Raw genomic sequence first — 23,175 nt, 5'->3', positions numbered from 1 at the left:
ACAGATTCCTGACAAAATCAAAAAGCCTTGATGCAATAAACAAAATTAGGTAGTAGTTTTATGCATTTAAAAAGTAAAACGGGTCGGTGCTGACCCTAACACAAGTTAACCGAAAAAAATTGAAATCAAGCCATTTTCTGTGTGGATTTTTTCAGGCAGTGTTTTAAACTCACATAAATCTGATTATTTTAATACTGTAGAAATCAAAAGGTTTGTTTTTTTGTATTTCCTGTCACACACATTTGTGAAATTTGAATCATTAAAGAATTAATGGTCCACAGGTACACGAGCATGAAGTTCCATGTAACTGGCGTATCTGGGTGGGCTTCCTTAAAGTCACAGTGTCACCTGTCACACTTTGTTCTGATGCTCCTTGTTTTCTTTGTCACCTTTATATTTTCTTGATGCAATAATTCATCAAACATTAAATGGTTTAATTCATTCATTTAGAACATGACAGCTTCTTCTTCCATAATTTTCCTCCAGTATTCTCCAGTCTCCTCATCGTATTGCAAACAAGAAAGGAGAAGATGGGCAAACATTCAAGTTCAGGTTTAGTAACAAGTGTGCAGATTACAGGAAACTCTGACTTGTCTGCTTGACAAAGATGAAACATCACGTTTACAGTTTCATTAACATGTGAGAAAGTCAAAGATACAAACAGTAAGACCCCCGACATGTGTGTGGTGTTGTGTGCAGACGAGAGCAGTGACTGTGATTAGTGAGAGGAAGAGCATGAAGATCACGCTGAAGAGACGAGTTTATCTACCACTCCAAAGTCACTCAGCAAATCTTCATCAGTGACGTCAACTTTCATGCTGCAGGCCAACGTGTATTTGTAGAGGCTTCTGTTCAACAAATTTAACTTTATTATTATTATTATTATCATTATTAAGCCCCCAAGTGGCCCAGTGCCTTACAGCTCCTAACATCAATTCCCAGCATGCTCAGCGTCTCTGTGCAGTTAGTGTGTTCTCCTTGTGTCCACTCGACTTTTCTCCCAGTTCTCCCAGTCACACATCCCCTGGTAACTGGTAACACCAGACAAACACACTTGCAGCTCTGTGCCTGACTCTATTTGAGTTCATTTATAAATTACAGACAAAGTGACATTTCTGAGTCTCACATACGCCTTCACACTCAAATGCACAATAAATAAACTGATTCAGACGAGGACTGGATTGATATATTTTGGTCCATTTTTGATTATTTTAATTACACTTCATGACCACAAGAGGGTGTCATTCACACACAATTCTGTATTCTGTTGTCATTTTTAATTGTGCTGATTTCTGTGAAGTCGTCCATTTTTTAATTCTGTTTCTCCAGTTCTTTTGTCACGTCTAGCACTCTGTTCATGAATTAAACTTATTATTGTCATTTCTGTAACACACTCCGACTCTACCACTGCAGCAGACCACCTGTGTGTGTCACTGAAATAAGTCCATGACAGACACTTTAATCCAAAGGGACTTACAAATCTTGGCTGCCCTGTTAACTTACCTCATAAAATGGCCTCTTCTAAGTTGAATGATTCGAGTTCAGCTCTTCATCAGCTCTTCATTATTTGCTTTTATGATGAGAAGATGACTCTCATAATTTAAATAATCCCAGTGGGTGACGAGGGGCAGATAATGTGGATCCCCAGTCAGGTCATTCACGTCTATGAACACCGAGTCTGCTGGAGTTTCAGGACTGTGAGGTGGACCCTCAGAGAAGTTCATGAGAAGCCATTTTATCACAGAGGACACCTCACTGATGTCGATGATTTATTTTTGTAATTCCTGCCTTTCTTTATTTTCATTTCTGTTTTATTTCATTTCATCACAAACTCATCTCAGTGTTGATGAACTTCTCACAGACTTACAGTGTTGTGTATTTCAGTCCACGTTTAACAATAGAAGTATATAACGCTAGATATGAATTCATGTTTGTCTGACTGGTGGTCTCGTAGTAACACAGTGATTGGTGGTCCGGCCTTCAGCTCTGGTGTCGTAGGTTGGTTCTTATCTGTGTTGCCCCCCCACATTGACAGCCCCCTGTGACCCTGAATTAGATAAGCGAGTTACAAAATGGACGGTGGTCTCGATATTCAGGGTCTCGGATTTCTTCTGCTCAGCTCACACTCTTCATGTCCTCTCAGTCTTTTAATGTCACAAAGTGGGCACCTCAGGGTCATCAGGACTGACCACCAGCAAGTGACGTCACACAAAGACTGAAGAACACCAATCCAGTGCTGTGGAGAACACAACCATCTTTGTTGAATTCCTCTTTGAATGTCAAATTAAAGACGCACACTCAGGATTTCTGTTCATTTTCAGACCCTCAGATCAAATTATAAAGATTCACATTTGATTATGGAGCCGACGCTTTGATCCGACGCCATTTAAAAATCCCAAGTGTTCAGTCCTGATGTCTCATTAAACACAGAAATCCTGAAAATGAAAATCAGACGAGCAGCAAACAGCAGGACACCTCAGGGGGGCTTTGAGTTCGGTGGTCTGAATGTTAAAGAAAGTCTCCATCGGCTTTGTGCTGCTCTGACCTGACACAGAGATGGACAGACGACATTAATACTGAGGGGTCAGTGTGTGCGCAGGGGGCAGATGACCAGAGGGGCCGCGTTTTTACCACCGTCATTAAGTTCAGGACTGAAGAACGGATAGAGGGGCTCAGTGAAGGAGTCTGTGAAGGTGTAGAGGTGAGAGCGGGACTGGGCATTGTAAAAGGAGACCTGACCTTCATCATAGTCCAGAAAGACCCCCACTGTCTGGGGCTTCACTCTCAGGGGGAGGTGGAGAGGACAGTCAGTGTTAGCCTCGTACTCGTTCTCATTCCTCAGGCACACAGTCCAGTATCCATTATATGGGCTCAGTGTAATCTCCCCCTTCCTGTTGACCGACTCTCTGGCGACTCCTAAAGTCCACTTAGTCTTCCCCCCGACCTCCACCTCCCAGTAGTGTCTCCCTGACGTGAATCCTTCTCTGGCCAGGACAATAACACTGTGGCCAAACCTCTTTGGATTGTCCGTCCCTCTCTGCCATGTGTCTGTGTCTCTCACTTCTTTCCCGTCTTCAGACACAATGAGATATGGATCTGCAGTCTCAGGGTCAAAAGTGACATCAGCTTAGGAGAAGAAAGCAGAAAAGAGGAAGATGTCAGGAAATCAGGGGACTTGAGGAAGACAATAACACATTTACACTCCTTGAAGGACCTGAACATTAAAAAGACAAAGACGTCAAACAGCTCGTGTTCACTTCTCACCTTTGAGTTTTTATTTTTACAAACCAAAGCCCACCAAGCCCCTCGTGTGTCTATTTGTGTCACTGCTCGGCCCCCCTGTGTAGTCTCACCTCTGACCTCCTCCACTCCGCCTGTCTGCCATTTTATCTTCATTTAACCCTAAAGAGCCTGATCACCACGCTGTGACCTCAACAGCACAAGAACTGTGACATTTTAATAAAAGACGAATCACACAGCGAGGATTTGTTAAAGACACAAACAAGAAGACCACCAGTGAGGCCTGGCACTCGTTCACAGACTCACCAGCAGCTCTCAGACTTGTCGTCACTAACCTGAGGGTCTCATGTCCCCCCTGGCCTGTTGTCCTCCTGTTCCTGTCATTCCTGTCCACTTTGATTCATTTTGTGCTGCTCTGCTCTGCTCTGTCAGTCATTCTGTCACTTTTCTCGTCCTTACACTTCGTTTGTGGCCTTTTATTTAGCAGACCCCCCATTGTATGTTTCTCAGTTCCTTGTCAGAAGTGACCACGGGGGGCACTGAATTTATGACACTGACTCTAACAACACAAGATGGCCGCCTGTCAGTGATGAGGATGAACTCAAATACACAAGTTTCACAAGCCAGCAGTCAGCAGGGACACCATGTGACCGGTCAGTACAGGTGAGGGGGGCTTTAATAAGGATAGGGGGGCCGAGAGGACATACAAGGTGACAATAAAGGACAGGACAGCAGGACAAAACACAAAGTGGCACTAAAGAGGGGACAGGACTGGACACTGAGGGGCCTGAGAATGGACAGCGGGCCCTGTGAGGACTCAGCAGCACTCAGTTTACTTTAAAAAGTGCAAACGTTGTGAGTGAAAACCTCAAGTGTGTCCTCAGTGTTGTCACCTCACAAATACTTCAACATCGACATGCTGGAAATGTAGCAAATTCATGGTGGGCCTGAGAAAGGGTCTGCACTGAAACACAAGAGGGTCCTAAGTGACAGATGGGACATCATGGAGTCTTTAAGTATCAGGATTAGTGACAATGATACGCAGTGCTAATCGGTACGAGACCACCGAATCAAAATGACCTTCTGAGAATAAAGTCTACAAGACAAACGAGTGTCCTTTGTACCGAGGAAGACATCTGAGGAGTTCTGTCTGCACGAGGAGGGTCCGGTCTTTAGTTCTGTCTTTACTGACTTGTCTGATGTTCTTGGAACACAAAATAAAGTAATGTCCGCCTGCCAAGGAGAATCCAACTATTAATGACAGAGGATTATTTAGGGAACTTCATAGGAATAAGATAACTAGCGAATATTCAAAGAAACCACCAGGGGGCAGTAGAGGCTGAGGTCTTCCTGTTCCTTAACTAGCAGCTCATCTGCCTTTAAACACACAGAACAAGCAGCCATCCATTGTCATAACCTGCTTATCCAGGGCAGAGTCAAGGGGCTGATGGAGCCAATCACAGCAGACATCAGGGCAAGGCAGGTACAACCCATGGACGGGACGCCAGTCCATCAATGGGCAAACACTCAGACACACATCAGGGCTAACTGAGCGTCACCGGACCATCTGACCTGCATGTCTTTGGAGCACACGGAGGAGACCCACACAGTCACAGGCAAAACATGCAAACTCCACACAAGGAGCCCCCAGGATGTGAAACCCAGTGTCCTTACTGAGAGACAGCAGCGCTACCACTGTGTCACCATGTCACCCACACAGAGGGACCTCAGCCATTAACTCAGACCTGGGGGACAGTCACAGAGCTCACAAGGTGCTGCTTCTCATGGTCATGAAGGTGACACGTTTAACATGAAGACACAAAGACTAAGACACAGAAAATGAGAACTTCATCCTAAGGTCACGACTGGCTTATCAACCATACCTGCTGAGCTGCATATTCTCCTCCATTCTGTAAAATAATAAATAAAGAAATAAACTTAATGAGTCCAATAAAGAGTGAGACTTCAAAGACCCCCAGAGACCCCCAGTTCAAATATCGTACCTGCATTCGTGACGCGTTGTGACCTTTCTGCAGAAGAAGAGAGCTGCATTACTGAGTGGATAATCAGGTGGGTCAACTTAAAACATCATCTCTTCAGTTCTCACTCACAACTTTCATTTACTTTCATTTTCCTCTTCTGACGTCTTAAAATATCTTTACATTTCAAATGTCCTTTCATAAAGACCCCTTATAATAGACAGCAGAACAATGGACATGACAATAGCTGGAGTGCCAAACACAGACTGAAAATGGATTTGCAGAATTAACAGCCTACTGGCCTTTGGCTTTGAATCTGCGTGACGTCTGATGAAGAAGGAACAGAATTATTGATGTTTATTAGGAGTGGAGGTCCTAGCAGTGAGACTTCTGACCGTGTTCTGGTGACCACAGAAATGAACGCTGCAGGTGTAAATTAGTGTGACTGCAATATAATAAGACACGTGCCAGAAGACCCTCGTCTTCACCAGTTTGTCTCCTACTTATGGCCTTGCTATTTGTCTTCGTCATTGTCAGTTCAAATGGCTCCTCAGTGCCAACTATCTGAGTGTCGGTGACCAGAAATAAACTGCTGTGTGAACTGAGAAACCAGAGTGACAGTGGAGGACTGAACCTCTATCAGGTGACATGTGATGTCCACTTCACGGGGTCCTGTTCACTCTTAGGGGTTTACAGTTCAAACCACCAATGTGGTGAATCCAAATGTGAGGACAGAAATCCAAATGTTTAATAATCAGACTGAGTGGACAGACGGAGCTTTAGAATAAAAACAACAGCAAACAAAGGATAAGGAGGACTCGTGTATTGTGTCCAGTACTACTGAGGTAGGGTCTGAGCCCCAGGACCCTCAAACTGCATTAATCTGATAGATGGACCAACGATAAGAAGAGTGGACTAAAATAAAAGAAGAAGATGAGAAGAAAACACAAGGTGGCACCTTACTGAGTGGGCGTAAATAAGATAGGAGAGGACAGCACAGTGGGCACCTCAGGGTGAGAGGAGGACAGTGTGTGCGTGTGTAAGCTAAGAACATTCAAACAGTTATTATCAAATCCTGATTAACTCTCAGACAAGGAATCCAATACAAATCATATTCATAATAATATTCTCAGGAAAGCATCCTTAGACTCCATAATGTTTCTTAGCAAAGTGCCTCTACTTGGACTTGTCATTTCCAGCACTAATGTTTCACGTTCTTATTGTATCCCTTGAATTACTAAACTCTCTCCCTCCATTTAAATCTTGAACAGTTTTATTTTGCATTTTAATACAAAGAAGAAAAATCTTTTCTTACCAATTTCCTTGTGCAGGAACCATATACGAAGGAATCCAACTGTAGACAAAAAGAGAAGAACAAAGTGAACATTTGAGAAGAGAAGTGGGACTGACAACACCAGTCTCTCCATGGATGTAGGACACCTCAGATGAATATTTATATTGTGGTGCCCAGCGGGCGTCCATGCCTGGCCGGGACGCCCAGGAGGACAGGAGGAGGGCTCATTCCTCCTCCAGAATGCGAGAGGGCGTCCACCCTGGTTGTATTGGTGGCCACGGGTACAGAGCTGGGAAGCTCGACCCTGTAGGGGCCCGTGGTCACCACCAGGGGGACCCCAGTACCTGGAGGACCCTGGACCGCAGCACTTCCGCCACACCAGGAAGTGCTGGGGGGAAGAGGAACAGGGACACCCAGAGTGCTTCTGGGGAGACAGCTGGCACTTCCGCCACACTGGGGCGTGTTGGTAGGAGATTGCCGGGAACACACCTGGAGCACATCCAGGTGCTTACTTAAAGGGGCCGCCTCCCTTCAGAGATGGACTTGAGTTGGGTGGAAGAGAGGACAAGGTTGCTGAAGGAGAGAAGGAGGCAGTCTGAAGAGACAGAGAGAGAAGGCATTATTGATTGGCCTGGACTGTGGTGTATTGGGGGCTTGTGAGTAACTTGTGTGTAATGGAGACCCAAAATAAACGTGTGTGGGGTGATTTAAATGTGTCTGCCTGTCTGTGTCCGGGTCATATTCCCCAATATATACTGTATATTGTGAACGTCATACCGGATGGAGTGGCGTCCCAACTGGGGTGAAGGCTGATACTTTGTCCAGCTGGGAGGCCACAATGAAAGGCTGTGCAACCTGCCCAGGATGGCTTTTGGTTCTTGTCCTGGACGTGGTGGAAATTTAACAGATGGACTGGATGTAATATCAAGGACAATACAGCCTACAATATGAGAGACAGCAGTGATCCACTGGCTCAGTTCCTATGACTTGTAGTTCAGAAGGGCAATCCTGCCAGGGTCTGTGTCTGCCACCAGAGGGCACTTCCATAAGAGAGCCTACAGTACCTGCTTCATGTGACCCCCATATGTTCTTTCAGAATGCAATGTCATGACACCAGAAGTACACCAGGGTCCAACATAAAGGCAAGCGTCTCCCTTCACTTGGAGAGTCAGAGTTGGGAGGAAGAGGATGACACTCACTAAGGAGGAGCACAGGGAGACAATAAAGCACTTATCTGGCGTATTGTTTAAAGTAAGAGTTTTGAGGTGTTGTCATGTAATAAAACATGTTATGTTATCCTCCGTTGGTGGCTGACGTGGTTGTATCTGGTGTTCAGAGCTCTGGGGCACCCCTAGTGGCCACAAAACATACAGCAATATGTCTGCTTCTGAGGTTGACTAGGGACATTTTTTTTTTTGCTCTTTATTTCGTCTTATACGATTTCTCGTATTAGAAATTTGTTAGTTTTCGCATACCCCTTGGGGTCAGAGCGCAGGGTCAGCCATTGTACAGCGCCCCTGGAGCAATTACAGGTTAAGGGTCTTGCTCAAGGGCCCAGCAGAGTAGGATCTCTTTTGGCAATGACGGGGATTCGAACCGGCAACCTTCGGGATACCAGCGCAGATCCTTAGCCTCAGAGCCACCACTCCACCCCACATTGTCGCAAGTGAAGACTTTTCGGGGGACATACGTTACATACGATACCATATTTTTATGTAACCTTTACGGGAAATTACAGAGATGTATGATTTAGGAGATCATTGTTACGCAGATGATACTCAAATCCATATTGGGGTAAACTTCCACCACTACTCTCCTCACAAACTGACTCCATGAAACAAAGTCAAGGGTGCAACAGACGTTCCTTCAATCAAATTGCTTAATGACTGAGGTTCTTTTAATGGGTCCTTCTTCTTCTGCACAAAAAATAAATCATTTTAGTTCATCTGTTGATAGAATTCTGTTATCACCTACCATTAATGTCTGTAACCTTGGAGTTATTTATGACAGCCAGCTCACGTTTGATGTGCACATTAAAAACATTACCAACATGTATTTCTTTCATCAGCACAAGATTGCAGGACCCTGAATATTTCTGTTACCATCTGCTTCTGAAAAGAGTATTCATGTCTTCATCTAAGGCCCTTCATCATTTAGATTATTGCAATGCTCTTCTCTTTGGTCTACCAGCAAATTCTCTTAAGAAGCTCCAGTGTGTGCAAAACTGTGCTGCTCAGACTCACACCCACACATCACTGAACCTTCATATCACCCCTGTACTGGCATCACTGCACTGGCTCTCCGCTCACATTTAAAACTCTCATTCTAACACACAAAGAAGTCCATGGCACAGCCTCTCGTCACATCTGTGGCCTAGTCAGACCCTCCATCCCCTTGTGCTCTCTCCATTGTCCCTGCAGGAGGAGACTTCAAGTCATGGAGGATGAGAACTTTATTTGTATAATCTAATGACCTTCTGTTTGACTCTCCTACTTTGTTTGTATTTATTACTGGACGTCACAAATTGTTTTTTACTTTCTTATTTACTGCTTACTTTATAATTTTTATTCTTCTTGTCTTGCTATGTCTTATTGCACTCTGGTTCAAGAAAAGTGTGTTACAAATCAAATGTGCTATTATTATTATTATTAATATTATTATTAATATTATTATTATTATTACTATTATTAAGTGAACATGCTGGCACAGAGGTTGGCACTGCTGCCCAGCCCAGTCAGTGTGGATGCTTCTCTTCCGTCTGCGTGGCTTTCTCTGCTGTTCATTCCAAAGAAGAACAATAAATATGTTGAGTATTAGTGTGTGTGTGTGTGTGTGTGTGAATCACAGACAGGCACCTTACAAATGGATTTCTACTGTCGTGTGTAATCTCTCTGCTACCATTAATTGGAATCAGAAAACAGATGAATGAATTTTAGATTCAAAATCATAAAATCAATTTAAAAAGCTGTTTATTTTTTTGTTTATTTTGGTTTCCTTCCTGTCCTGTGGTGGGTTGGCACCCTGCCCAGGATTGGTTCCTGCCTTGTGCCCTGTGTTGGCTGGGATTGGCTCCAGCAGACCCCCGTGACCCTGTGTTAGGATTCAGCGGGTTGGAAAATGGATGGATGGATGGGTTTCCTTCCCTATTCACACATGAAGCACCAACACAAAGGAGACAAAGAAAACTTCACTTAATGTGGTGGGCCACACTGGCTCAATGCTGACCATTTCAAATCGTCTCCTCTTCACATTCAGGTGGCCGGCCTGATCTGCAGTCTGAGAATTTCCTGACCAGTTCACGTTTATTCAGTCACACCAAGGCCTTCACTAATTTAACAGCTCAGATATGCATGGACTCTGAAGACCCCTGAGAAGCCACCTCACCATCACAGGAGACAAATGAGCAGTGGCCAAGTAGAAAGAGGTAAATCAGCACAAGTCGAGCTCATCAGACCAGTCCTTTAGCAGAAGTGTCTCATATCTATGGCCCTGTACTGACTCACAACTAGAGAGAGGACTAAATGTGTAATGGAGGAGCCATTTGGCACTCAGTGCACACGTGATGTTAGGTTTGTCAGCCCATAGCACTCAAACTCCAGTTCAACTTCTGGTATGATGTCTCCAGTGGACAGTCTGCATGTCCTTCCATTGTCAGAGTGGATTTCCAATGTGGACTCCTACAGCCACTAACTGTGAATTGTGTGATCAAAATACAAACTGACTGACACATCTCAGGATTCACCGATGACAGTAAAAGCCACAAAGGAACTGAAATCAAACTGAGACTAAATTAGAGAACAGCACATTTAGAATTGTACTCACCTATTGAATCATATCTGGTGTTTGTTTCTATGGAAGACAAAAAAGAATATAAAGATGAATTATTTATGAATAACTTTACAGTTTTTATCAGCAGTCAGTCTGTTCTAATGTCGATGTGAGATCTTCTGTCCTCACCTCTCATTCTTCTCCATTGAATGACCAGCAGGGGAGTCGCAAGCAAGCAAAGAGCCAACAAGACACAGAAAGCCACCAACCAGCCAGAGACCCCTGGGGAGAAACCTGCAAAATGAGGGGAAGACGTGTGAGTCTGTGTGACAGGAATGAGGTTCAGGTGAGGAAAACACAGAAGAATCCATCAAGTGGGACTCCTTCATGCTAAGGGGAGCATTATGAGACCCTGCATTTACACCACAGATGATGTGCGCCTGTAGCTGGAGCCTGAGACCAAACACACCTTCACACCCATGTCATCAGCGTGTCCATCAGCCCTCTCGTTATCCATCATAAATTATCCAGTATCTCACCTCCATTAATGTCCACTCAATGTCGTTCTCCTCCAGTGTTTGTCTCCTACGTCTTTTAATCTACACGTTTACTTTTCATTTCTTTGAATCACGTGACACAGATATATATGGGGGTCCACTCCCAGACTGAGTCACAACTGAATTTTCTGTTTTTCTATTTTCACGATGGCCTTGTTTCAAAGTCGCACTGCTAGCCAACTGGACCTGACATTGTAGATTTGTTCACACATGTGTGTGGTGATGTGAATTCTTGTATTTCAAAGTTCCATCTCTTAGTTATATTTCATTTCCTCTTATTGATCTTTTCTTTTAATGTGCATATGGCACAACGTTTAACACAAGTTAGTTACTGCATTGTTTTTCCAGGTAATTAGTAAATGGGAGCCTAGCTTTTTAAGTTGATCTACAAATATGTGCTTTAGTGCCACATTCTGTGTAAAAATAAAGGGGCGATGCTGCTAGTGCCACACTATTAATGACGTACTGTAGATGCTGAGTCCGGAGTGCCAGTCTGGCTTTGGTGCTTTACTTCTCATCAGACAGCTGAACACGTTGTACTCCTCCTTCACCAGGAGGACGCTGCTCACTCTCAGAAGACCCTCAGAGTCCTGCTCTGACTTTATTGTGGACTGTGACGTCACGTCTGCCCCATTCATGTCTCTCCAGGTGACTTCTGGTTGGGGGTTCCACTTCTCAGTACTGCACTCCAGTCGGGTCTTCTGGCCTTCAGTGGAGCTCATAGAAATGGAGGGCTGAGCACCTAAAACTAATGAAACACAAAGGAGTGGAAGATCACTGAAGAGAAGAAGAAACACTTTAACATCAGCTGACATGGCATACGGTTATGAATGAACTGCTGAAATAAAGGAATTTGGTTGTCTTTGTTTGGAGTGTAGACTTTGATTTTATTTTGTTTGACTTGTTTCTGATCATTTTATTTATTGCTTATATTTAATGAAACTTGGCAGAGCGTCAGTTTGCAAATGCTTGGGTCCAACTGAGGTAATTTGGCAGGTTTTGAGACTTTGAGGACACTTCTTTGAATGTCTTCACTCTCATAAATAAAGAGACCAACTATTGAAATATTACTGGCCTGGACCTGAGGAGTTTCTCACCTCAACAGTCCTACAAACCAGAGGAGCAGCACATTTGATCTCTGGATTCCAATTCCTTGGCATGCTGTCTGTGCTGGGAGGCAGGAACTTTCCATGCTTCTCAGGTGACCTGCTGTCCCACTTGATGTCCCACCTGCTGTCCCACTTGATGTCCCACTTGATGGCATTCAGTGTCAAGTTTTAGCCAGGGTCTTAACCCACTTAAGGTGTCGTTTAAACAACTGTGATCTTTTGGTGATTTTTTAAATATTATAATTGTGTATATTTCATTGTTTTTGTCCTTATGTATGTTATGTTTATAATCTTGCTCTGTTTATTACTTACCTGTTATGTTTTAGCATATCTAGTTATACACCTTATTTCCTTTATAGAGTTTCTGGGCTGCAGGACCACCCTGAGATGATGTTTATTTGTATCACACAATGTCACTGATTCCAGGTTTTCTCATTTTCTGATGGGATTTTTGTATTTTATTCTGGTTTGTCGAGTTTTATTTTACTTCAGTTCTTTGTATATTCTGTATTTGTCTTTATTTAGTGTTTGTTTCCATTGTCATATATTCCCTGTTGTTCTTACTGTGAAGAGCTTTGATAAGGAGGAATGTACTACATAAATAAATTGTTTCATTATTATTATTATCTTCCTTATCTCATCATGGGACCCGGTCACTCATATTGGCCGACTTTAACATCACCACTTAACCCAATTCATACGTCTTTCTATTTGAAAGGAAAATCATAAAACTCAGAAAAAAAGTCAAACCTGATGAGGACGTAGAAGTGCAAACTCTACACTGACAGCAAGTGTTCATGGGAAGTGGACATGGACTTCATCAGGCAGTAGATCTAGCCACTGAGTCATTGTGCCATCCCATAATACAACTAGAAATAAAAATTGTAAATCCCAAATGCACACTGACCTTCAACAGTGAGTGAGACCTGAGTCTCCTCATCTCTTTGTCCTGAGTACACAAGACACCTGTAGAGATGGTCATCAGAAACACGGACATTTCTGATTATTAGAGACACGTTGCCATTCTTGAGGTTGTCTATGCTCAGGGTTCTTCTTGTGTCACTCTGTTGCCTGATTCTGTAATTGATGTATAACAGCTCTGGTGACCCGATGTCCGTTGTAAACCACCTCACTTGAAAGGCCTCGGAATTAAGAGCTGGTGAGAGGGAGGCTGGCAGGACCACATCTTCACCGACATAAGTGACAACAGGCTTAGAAGGACCAACAACGATGAAGCTGTCTGGAAAGGAAACCACAAGAGTGGAGTGAAGACCAGGATGTGATTTGTAAATTAGAAAAAATGACAAAAGTTAATGAAAACCATGTTAGCCTACTGATAAACGCTTCATTATCATTTCATCTTTCTGACTTCTTGTAAATAAACTGTCCTTAAATTATTTTTCTAAGTTTAAACTATTGCAAGCCATAAAACAAAAAACAATTCAATTCTTTTTCTTACTTTTTTTTGACAAAAAAGCTTACAAATAAATAAATATATTTTGTAAAGAGACATGCTTCTGCTGAACTTTTGTAAGAAGAGAAATGTGTAAATAAATAGTACGAAACATTTATCACACCTAAAAATTAACAAAATATAACCAGCTATCCATACCTGCCCAGGAGATATCTGTGTTGTGTAGAAACAATAAGATAAGAAGAGTCCATCGCATCTGAAGGTTCATGGCTGCAAGATAAAGAAGAGCTCATTGTACCTGTGAAGTCAGCTCCTCTGACAGACTTGTGTGTAAAACAACTCACAGATCAAACTGCGTCATCTACACTTCAAATGACAGGAGCAGAGACCACCATTGATATCATTTGTGTTTACGTGTTAATAACCCAAAGGGCATTAACTGACATTCTTAGTTTGATTTACTGCCTGTGTACTTTGGTCGACATGAAGCTTTTCTACTCAACTCTCAGCTCTTTTATTTTATTATTTTTATCTTTTACCTCATTGATCTTTACGATAAGCGCACTCTCCCATCCCAGTGAACTCACTTATCTAGTTTGGTTTTAATCATTTCTACCACAATGGCACAGAAATGACACTCTGTCATCAAACTGGCAGACATCGTGGTACAGCTGTGGTCTGTCACATCCACCTTTGCCTTCTTGTAGCCCCCCAAAACACAACAGCATCAGACTGGCCCACCCAGTGGTCACCAACTGGAATTTGTTCTCTTCTTAGAATATTAGAATATTAGAACACTCTAGACGAGAACAGGCCATTCAGCCCAACAAAGCTCGCCAGTACTATCCACTTATTTCTTCCAAGAAAACATCAAGTCGAGTTTTGAAAGACCCTAACGTCTTACTGTCTACCACACTACTTGGTAGATTATTCCAAGTTTCTATCGTTCTTTGTGTAAAGAGAAACTTCCTAATGTTTGTGCGAAATTTACCCTTAACAAGTTTCCAACTGTGTCCCCGTGTTCTTGATGAACTCATTTTAAAATAACAGTCTCGATCCACTGCACTAATTCCCTTCATAATTTTAGACACTTCAATCATGTCACCTCTTAATCTTCTTTTGCTTAAACTGTAAAGGCTCAGCTCTTTTAATCTTTCCTCATAATTCAACCCCTGTAGCCCTGGAATCAGCCTAGTCACTCTTCTCTGGACCTTTTCTAGCGCTGCTATGTCCTTTTTGTAGCCTGGAGACCAAAACTGCACCCAGTACTCAAGATGAGGCCTCACCAGTGTGTTATAAAGGTTGAGCATAACCTCCTGTGACTTGTACTCCACACATCGTGCTATATATCCTAACAAACAGCCTTCTTAATGGCTTCTGAACACTGTCGGGAACTCGATAGCTTAGAGTCCACTATGACTCCTAAATCCTTCAATTTTCCCGACCACCCATTGTGTATTCAAACTTAACATTTTTACTTCCAATGTGTAATACTTTACATTTACTGACATTAAATGTCATCTGCCGCAAATTTGCCCAAGCCTGTCTGCTATCCAAGTCCATCTGTAATGATATAACGGATTCCAAATTATCTGCTAATCCACCTATCTTGGTATCATCTGCAAACTTAACCAGCTTGCTACTTATATTCCTATCTAAATCATTTACATATATTAAAAATAGCAGCGGCCCTAGCACTGACCCCTGCTGGTCACCACTCTTAACATCGGCCAGTTCTGATGTGGTTCCTCGCACCATCACCCTCTGCTTCCTGTGTCTGAGCCAATTCTGCACCCATCTACAAATATCACCCTGAACTCCCACTTCTTTTAATTTGATGCCCACCCTCTCATGTGGCACCTTATCAAATGCTTTCTGAAAGTCCAGATAAATAACATCATAAGCTCCACTTTGATCGTATCCTTTTGTTGCCTCCTCATAGAATTCCAGCATGTTAGTAAAACACGACCTCCCTCTTCTGACCCCATGCTGACTGTTCCTAATATCTCCTGTCCTTGCCAGGTGTTGCTCGATCTTATCCTTAATAATTCCTTCCATTAATTTTCCTGTGATTCATGTTAAGCTTACTGGCCTTATAGTTGCTTGGATCTTCCCTGTGCCCTGTCACCCTTTTTATATAATGGGATGATATTTGCCATTTTCCAGTCCTTTGGAGTGTCTTCAGTGCGCAGTGACTTCCTAAAAATATGCGTCAAGGGTTTATATCTGTACTCACTAGCCTCCTTAAGAACATGAGGATAAATATTATCTGGTCCTGGTGATTTGTTCGATTTCATCTTATTTAATCTGAGCAGTACTTCTCCCTTTACAATTTCCAAATCCCTCAGTACCTCCTTAGTAGTCCCTGTTACTGCTCTGAGGTTATCCACTTGCTGACTTGTAAACACCTCAGAAAAATATAAGTGTAGGGCATCCGCTATTTCACTGTCTGTATCTTTTAATTCCTCTTTACTATTCCTGATGCACTTGACCTCCTCCTTGACTGTTCTTTTACTACTAAAATACTGAAAGAATCTCTTAGGGTCGTCTTTCTCCTTATCTGCTATATTCCTCTCCAACTGTCTTTTAGCCTCCCTGATATCCTTCTTAATGGTTGCCCTCATGTTCTCATACGCTCTACGATTCACTTTCCAGTCATTAGTCTTATATGCCTTATAAAGCAGTTTTTTCCTTTGCAACTTCTTTTTTAAATCTTTATTAATCCACCGTGGAGTTTTTTTTAGTTTCCTATTAATTCTAAATTTAGGTCTGTATCTGTCCTGCATTACATGTAACACATTTCTAAACCTGTTCCACTGCTCCTCAACTGTCTCCACACTTAAAAGCTTATCCCAGTGTATCCTACTTAGACTTTGTTGCATCTGCTCAAAATTAGCCCTACCAAAGTTCAACTTAACAATTTTAGTCTTTGCATCTGCACTCTTATGAAATACTGAGAATTGTATTACATTATGGTCACGTGACCCTAGTGGTTCAATCACCTCTACACCCTCAATTCTATCCTGATTATTACTAAATACTAAATCCAGACAGGCTTCACCCCGTGTTGGTGCTGTAACATGCTGTGTTAAAAAACAGTCATTGATTACTTATAAAAACTCCTGCTCTTGTACTCCGCCATCTGTAAGGTTATCCCAGTTAATATTTGGATAATTAAAGTCCCCCATGACTATAATATCTCCCTGTAAACTTGCCTTTTTGATATTACTAAAAAGATGTGTGTTGAAATTACTGTCTGAATTGGGTGGTCTATAACACACTCCTAAAATAAGACCTCTTTCCCTAATATTTTCCAAGCGAAGCCACATGTCCTCACTACAATGGGGCTCATCATCCAACTGAAGAAGACTTACATTTAAATCCTGCTTGGCATAAACAGCAACCCCACCTCCTTTTCTGTTCTGTCTATCCTTCCTAAAAATGTGTATCCCTCTATGTTATACTCATCTCCATCTTTGTTATTTAGCCAGGTTTCCGTTATTGCTATAATATCATAATTATGCTCTGCTACATACGACTCCAACTCACTTACCTTATTTTTGATACTTCTAGCATTAAGACAAGCTATTTTTAATGTGTTACTCCTTCTACATTTAAATGTTTGCTTAGAATTTACATTACTATGCATTCTTGTTTCTACACCATTGTTTGTTCTTCCATGTATAGATCTAAACCTGGCCTGTCCTAAACTCCCTGCCCCCCCAATCCTCGACTAGCCTACACATACGCCTCTCCAATACATTGGTGCCCCTCCAGTTCAGATGTAACCCGTCACGACGGAACAGGTCCCATCTGTTCCTTAAGGAGTCCCAATGCCCCATAAACCTATACCCTTCTACCCTGCACCAAGATTTGAGCCATGCGTTAAGCCTTCTAATCTCCTCAATCTTACCTGGACTGGCGCGTGGCACAGGCAGAACTTCGGAGAAGACTACCTTGTCAGTTCTGCTCCTCAGCTTAGCACCTAACTCTTTGAATTTGGATCGCAGAACTGACAGGCTACCCTTATGTATGACATTTGTTCCAATATGGACAATGACAACTGGATCCACCCCCGCTCTGGCCAAGAGCCTATCCACCCTTCCAGGGAGGTCCCCCACCTGTGCTCCCAGAAGGCAACACACCGTGTGAGACTCTCTCTCTCTGAAGCACACCTGCGCTTCAATCCCCCTAATGATTGAGTCCCCAACTATCACTACCTCTCTCTTTTTGGGAACTGGTTTTGAGGTGGCCCGTTGGGGCTCCTCATCCCTGCCTACCACCTCAGAATTATCAGAGACACCGTCCAGCTCTGCAAGGACATGATAACAGTTTGCCACTTCTAATTCTGGGGTTGATGCCCCCGGACAGTGTGCACCCTTTGCCTTACGCCTTGTGACCGTGACCCACCTGTTTCTACCTGTCTGGTCTGGAATCTCCTCCCGCGCCACCTTGGGGGTGCACACTATCTCTCTAAAGGACACCTGGGCCAAGTCCGCCAATTCTCAATTACAACACAGGTCAGCCAACTCCTCCTCCAGTTCAGCAACCCTGAACTCGAGGTGCTGGATCAGCTGACATCTCTTGCAGATGTAGCCCTCATAGACAACTGGCTCCTCCAAACCATCATCTAAAAAGTCCAACATCCAACAGGACTTGCATTGCACGGGCCTCATTATTAAAATTTGATTTGGGATTAGTAAACTGCCTTAAGTTTTTTTTTTTATTATTTTAATTAAATTTCTCCTTCTTTCGGCTGCTCTTTAACTTAAATGGTAACACTAAAATCTGCTACAGATATTTTACACCTTCTGTCCCCTTAAGCTCCTGTGCTGTTCTCCCTCTCAGCTGCCTGCTATTTGTCTTTCTATGAAGTTAACTTTACTTTTCTCTGTCTCTTCTCCTACCTTAGCGCTCCTCTTTCTTATAAGCTCTCCACTCGCACTGTTTGTATTAATGAACCCTTACGCTGTCGACCACTTACTGTTCTACCTCTGGACCGCTAAGGACTGTTTAATCTAAAATAAACAAAATAAATAAAACTTTACTGCCTTGTTTGCCCCTACAGCCGCTTGTGCCTGCTCGGCGCCTTAACGCTGGCCGCTGACCTGCGCACCGCTGAGCCTTTTACTGTTTTGATGTCAGCCGCGGCCTTTTTTTTCTTTTCCTTTAAACTAAGGACTCGCTGTTACGACGACGCAGTTATTTGCTTACAAATACCGATGTCAGTTACTGCTGCTTTGTACCCTACCTCCTCGATGCTAATTCCAATACAGATAACAAAAAACAAAAACAGGTACAAGTAACTTTTCCAAGCGCACCTCCAAACATCCAGCTACTTTTGCTCTTGTGCGGGCGAAAAAAAAGCAAAAAAAAAAAAACCCTTCTAAAGGGAAAAAAAGTTTAAAAATTCCCACACGGTTCCTTAGTTGCAACCAAAACCCAAGTTTTAAGAGCAAAATGTATTTTTTTATTTAAATCTCACACCACAGAACAGACCAAAAACTCTCAACAGCCTCTAGCGTTTGCAAAGCACACGTCAGCACAAAGCACCTGTTGTTATTGTTATGGACTGGTGAGTCCTAGAAAGTATGAGAGTCACTTTAGAGAGAAGACCAGGAGATGAAAGAGGAAAGCAAAGGCCTTTTTGAATGTAGGAGGAAATTTCCTAAATAAAGAATTGAGGCCAGCAGAACAGAAAAAGGGAAAAGACAAAATGTGAGGTGAAATGGAAAAAAGTTCAGAAGTCAAAAAAAAAAACAAATGGTGCCTATAAGCTGGACACCATTATTTTATACCAGAAGAATTGTGACATCAAGTGACATGTCACCAGTAGTCATAGAATGAACAACGAAACACAACATGGTGGTAACCATGCCAAAAAATGATTCAAAATCTCTGTATAAAAATGAAAACATTGAGAAAAACAGTATGGACAATAACTAAACCTTTGAAAATGCAAAATTGATGGACTAAATTCAGGTAACAGTTTATTAACTATAAAGGTCTACCGTGGGTTGGTTGCCATTTTATTCATGAAAGTCACAGACATTGCAGTTTGCCCAGAAGTGACAATCCTGGATCTTTTAAACGCCTCTTGGAACTCAGACAGGCCTTCAACACTCGACATCTACAGCGTCAGATCACACAGCCTCATTGGACTGGCACAACTGGTTCTCTCTCTTAGTGCTTTCTCCTTCTTATTTAACATTAATTTTTCCACCAATTCAGTTGAGTCTTTTACAGATCACAGAAATGAGACCTCCAGTAAACGCGCTCATATCTTTGTTGATTGAATGTAATATTGTTGTTCATTTTACACTGGCTGCTATGCTGTATATGATGTTCATGTTTATTATGTTAGCAATGCCATTTGATACTAAACTTAGGTATAGGACTTTATTAGCCAATTCATTAATTTCTAGCTTTCTCACACATGTACTCCTGATGTGTCTTCACCGCCCACCATTTCATGAAACACAAGACTCTCAGTTGTGCCCGAAGATCCAGTAATCAAACCAACAAGGAGAGCCTGACAGCCCAGTTGTTCCCTTCTTATTTCTACTTTCATCCTAACACACCTTGATAACACCGTAAACTGTCTGCACTCCTGTTTCCCCATTCATGATCATCACCATACAGCACAGTCATATCTCATAATAAGTTCTGAATCATTGCACCTACATTTCTTGTAGTGATAATATTCTGAAGACGATCAGTTCTTTTGCTTTTGAATTGAAGGAGTCTCTGGTGGAGATGAGGCTAACCTACATCTGTAAAATCCTGATCAATGTTCATAATGTTCATTAATGTTAGTTGTGGTGGTCTTGACTCGAGTTACTTTTACTGTTGAAAACTCAGGGTGGACAAGCTAATTCATGACAGCACCCTGATTTTGTACAAGGACCTTCTGCTCTGCTCAAGGCTCCATCACTAAACACACACTTAATCTGCACGACCTCAATGTAAACTTGTGTAGCATAAGCCAGTTACACGTTACTGAGTGAGCCTCAAAATTAAAATTCTTATCACTCACAACCTAAGGATTGATTTCTAACAGAAATGTAATAAACATTCATAATGTCTCCACTTACTGCTTTCACTTTGTTTTCTCTCCACTTTCCCCATTTAGAGCTCACACATCACGAGGATTTGTCCTTCATCAGGGGTCTGTGAACTTCAGGCACAATGTGTCAGTCTTTCTTGTTCTTAATGTCTTATAAGTCTGTAGAAGGAGAAGATAGCGTGTAATAAAATTTAAGGAGTAGTATAAAGTGTTCCTCCTTTGATTAATTTCTCTTCCGTTTTTAAACGGCAGCCTGCCAACACTGACAGGCCTGAGTCTTAAAGTGACAGAAACACATTAAAATAAAATGGCCTGTGTTCTGACAATAAGACCCTCAGCTTTTATCAGATCTCATGAGAATTCCATGCTTTTATGATCTTTTTTAGATTGTTTGACAAAGCAGGGCACACACTTATCACCCTTTGTTCAGATTAGAAGCAGACTTGTGATATGAGGATCACATCAGCCCAAGGAAGGAGAGGAGAGCAGAAGAAATCAAAATGGAGTCAGGGCATGCACTTGATTTATTAGAGAATAAAATACATTGCTGACCTCCTCAAATGGTGCAAAACAGAAACACAGGGAATAAGGAAAAAAATGTAGAAGTTACAGTCTGTAATAATTTGATTAAATCCAAAGCCAACAGGATATCTTCAGTGGGCTTCTTCTCAAAACTGGAAGAACAAAATATATTAATGAAATGCAACAAAAAAACAAATGAAGTTGTGGAAAAGAGAATCTCATCTTCTGCTGGTGAACAACATCTCAATAAGCAGTGGGTTTGATTTGACGGGGCTCATGTCTATGCTGTGAACTCAGAAGCAGTGAAATCAAACTTAACACTTCCTAGAAAAGCAGAATCCACAGAATGAAGCTCTTTATGACGTCTAAAGATGGCAGGAGTTTGGTACAGCTTAGAATTGTGAGGTGGACTGTCAATAAAATTGGAGAACTTCATTGGTGTTTTGTCTTGGTAGAGTAATATATACACTATATATTGCTCTACTTTCCCCTATTGTATTATTAATATGTAGCCTTAGAATGCCTAATCTCACAGACTTACCACTGTTTATAAGGTATTATTGTATATAAGTTATCCCCACCTTCCCTTCTATATCTATAACCTCAGGCAATTAGATGTAGTAAAAAGACAAGCAGAAGTTAAGTTACACATAAGATAATGTATTATTGATAATATTCATAAATAATAACAAAATGCAAAGCACATTTGATTATTGGCAACCATACAACCTGATTAAATGGTGATATGTAGTTCAGGCGGCACACAGACTTGTAGTTACTTAAATGTCTCTAGTTAAGGCATCATTGGTGCTCAGCTTTCAGCCACATGTCTGTTCATAATGGCTGCTCAGCTGTGCTCTTCATTGTGTTGCCTTCATCATCACAGGTTAGCAAGAGAGAGATACTTCTTTATCATATGTTGGTTGGTAAGAGAGAGATTGTGAGGTTAAACACATACATTTATAGATATTCTGTCCAACCCCTAGAGCCAATAGGACATCATGATACTTTAAAGCCTCTGATCCAAGCCAATTCCAAACAGCTATACCTCAGACCAATGGGGGAATACAACATCTTAAAACCTGCCACCCCCAAGACCATATGTCTTTAAGTCTTTCTTGCGGGGGGGTAGAAATGACCTTAGCAAAGAACCTCTCACCAAACTGGTTTAAAACACACATCCCCAAATCCTGTCGTAAAATTCAAACAGACCCATTCCTTAGGGGTGTGGGGGTGGTTTGGGTAAACACTAAATTACATTGCTTTGCCTAAATTACAAATAAAGACATACAAAATATTTATCAAGTTATATGTAAAATCTCACATCACAACACTCCACCCCATGAATGTTTTGTACAATGTCTTTATAAACAGTCTTAATTGTTTAAAGAGTCTGATGCATAACTTGTGCTTTGGTTTGCAGTATTTGCTGTCCCAGTGTTAAAAGTTGTCCATGACCATTTGTCCATTACATATCTTCTTTATTTCAAAGACAATCAGAAGAAATTGGATGCACTTCTGATGACTTGTATCTGCTCCGGCTTGCTTCCAACTGTTTGTTTAGCTTTCTGCAGTGTTCATATGTCATCAGATCTGGTGGTTCAAAATGAGACAAGTCCACACCTTCCGCTAAACTAGCCCACTGCAATTTAAGTCTATTGTGAATTCCTAAAAGTGACCTTTGTTCTTTACTGGTTTTGTGTCTAACTGCTAATTAGACCCTTGTCCCAAACTATTCATTTAAGCATATGCAGCTGTACAATTAACATCAAAATTTGAAAGGTAACATGCCACAGGTGCCAGTACAACCACCTCTGCCCAAGTGAGAGCACATGTGCCACTGCATAAACTGTTCACAAACAAACATTTGTGGCCCCTCTTCACACATTTGGAGTTGATTTAGTTGCCTCTTGTGTTTTCCTACCCATGGTGCAACTCTTGACTGCCATCAGCCTTTACCAGTATAGGCTGGCATCACCACCATGAGACATCAAAGCTATGCAACTCATCATGCCCCCTGTAGGCCACCCCTAGAGTTGTTTGCTCACCATATGCGTACTCGTTGTGCTAAACACCTCAGTTCAGAACTGGCCCACTGGTCCTCTGCCTGTACCAAAGCTGACAACCTCAGCAGGGCTTCCGTATTTTCCCAATTAGACTTTACCTAAACATCGGAGCCCATATGACTTGCAAATGTACCAGCTGCACCTGCTTTCCTGAAATGTT

At 42.1% G+C, this 23,175-nt stretch overlaps 2 protein-coding genes and 1 pseudogene across 2 annotated transcripts in view; 1 reads left to right on the top strand and 2 right to left on the bottom strand.

Moving 5' to 3' along the window:
- LOC114643024 (butyrophilin subfamily 1 member A1-like) overlaps positions 1 to 20,671 on the bottom strand; it is a 70,897-nt pseudogene extending 50,226 nt beyond the window's left edge.
- Positions 1 to 23,175, top strand: part of LOC127526733 (trace amine-associated receptor 13c-like) — a 430,516-nt gene that overhangs the window by 228,593 nt on the left and 178,748 nt on the right. The gene's annotated exons all lie outside the window — the stretch shown is intronic.
- LOC114669412 (E3 ubiquitin-protein ligase TRIM39-like) lies at positions 1,178 to 10,477 on the bottom strand. Its single transcript, XM_051922995.1, has 5 exons — positions 10,471 to 10,477; positions 10,336 to 10,362; positions 6,535 to 6,573; positions 1,662 to 3,126; positions 1,178 to 1,433 (listed from the first exon to the last, which is right to left on the bottom strand). The coding sequence occupies exons 1-4, from the start codon at positions 10,475 to 10,477 to the stop codon at positions 2,585 to 2,587; spliced, it is 615 nt and encodes a 204-aa protein (XP_051778955.1). The 3' UTR covers positions 1,178 to 1,433; positions 1,662 to 2,584.

The sequence above is a fragment of the Erpetoichthys calabaricus genome, chromosome 2 (assembly GCF_900747795.2).
Source record: "Erpetoichthys calabaricus chromosome 2, fErpCal1.3, whole genome shotgun sequence".
Lineage (NCBI taxonomy): Eukaryota > Metazoa > Chordata > Cladistia > Polypteriformes > Polypteridae > Erpetoichthys > Erpetoichthys calabaricus.
This window is presented reverse-complemented; position numbering and strand designations above follow the sequence as displayed.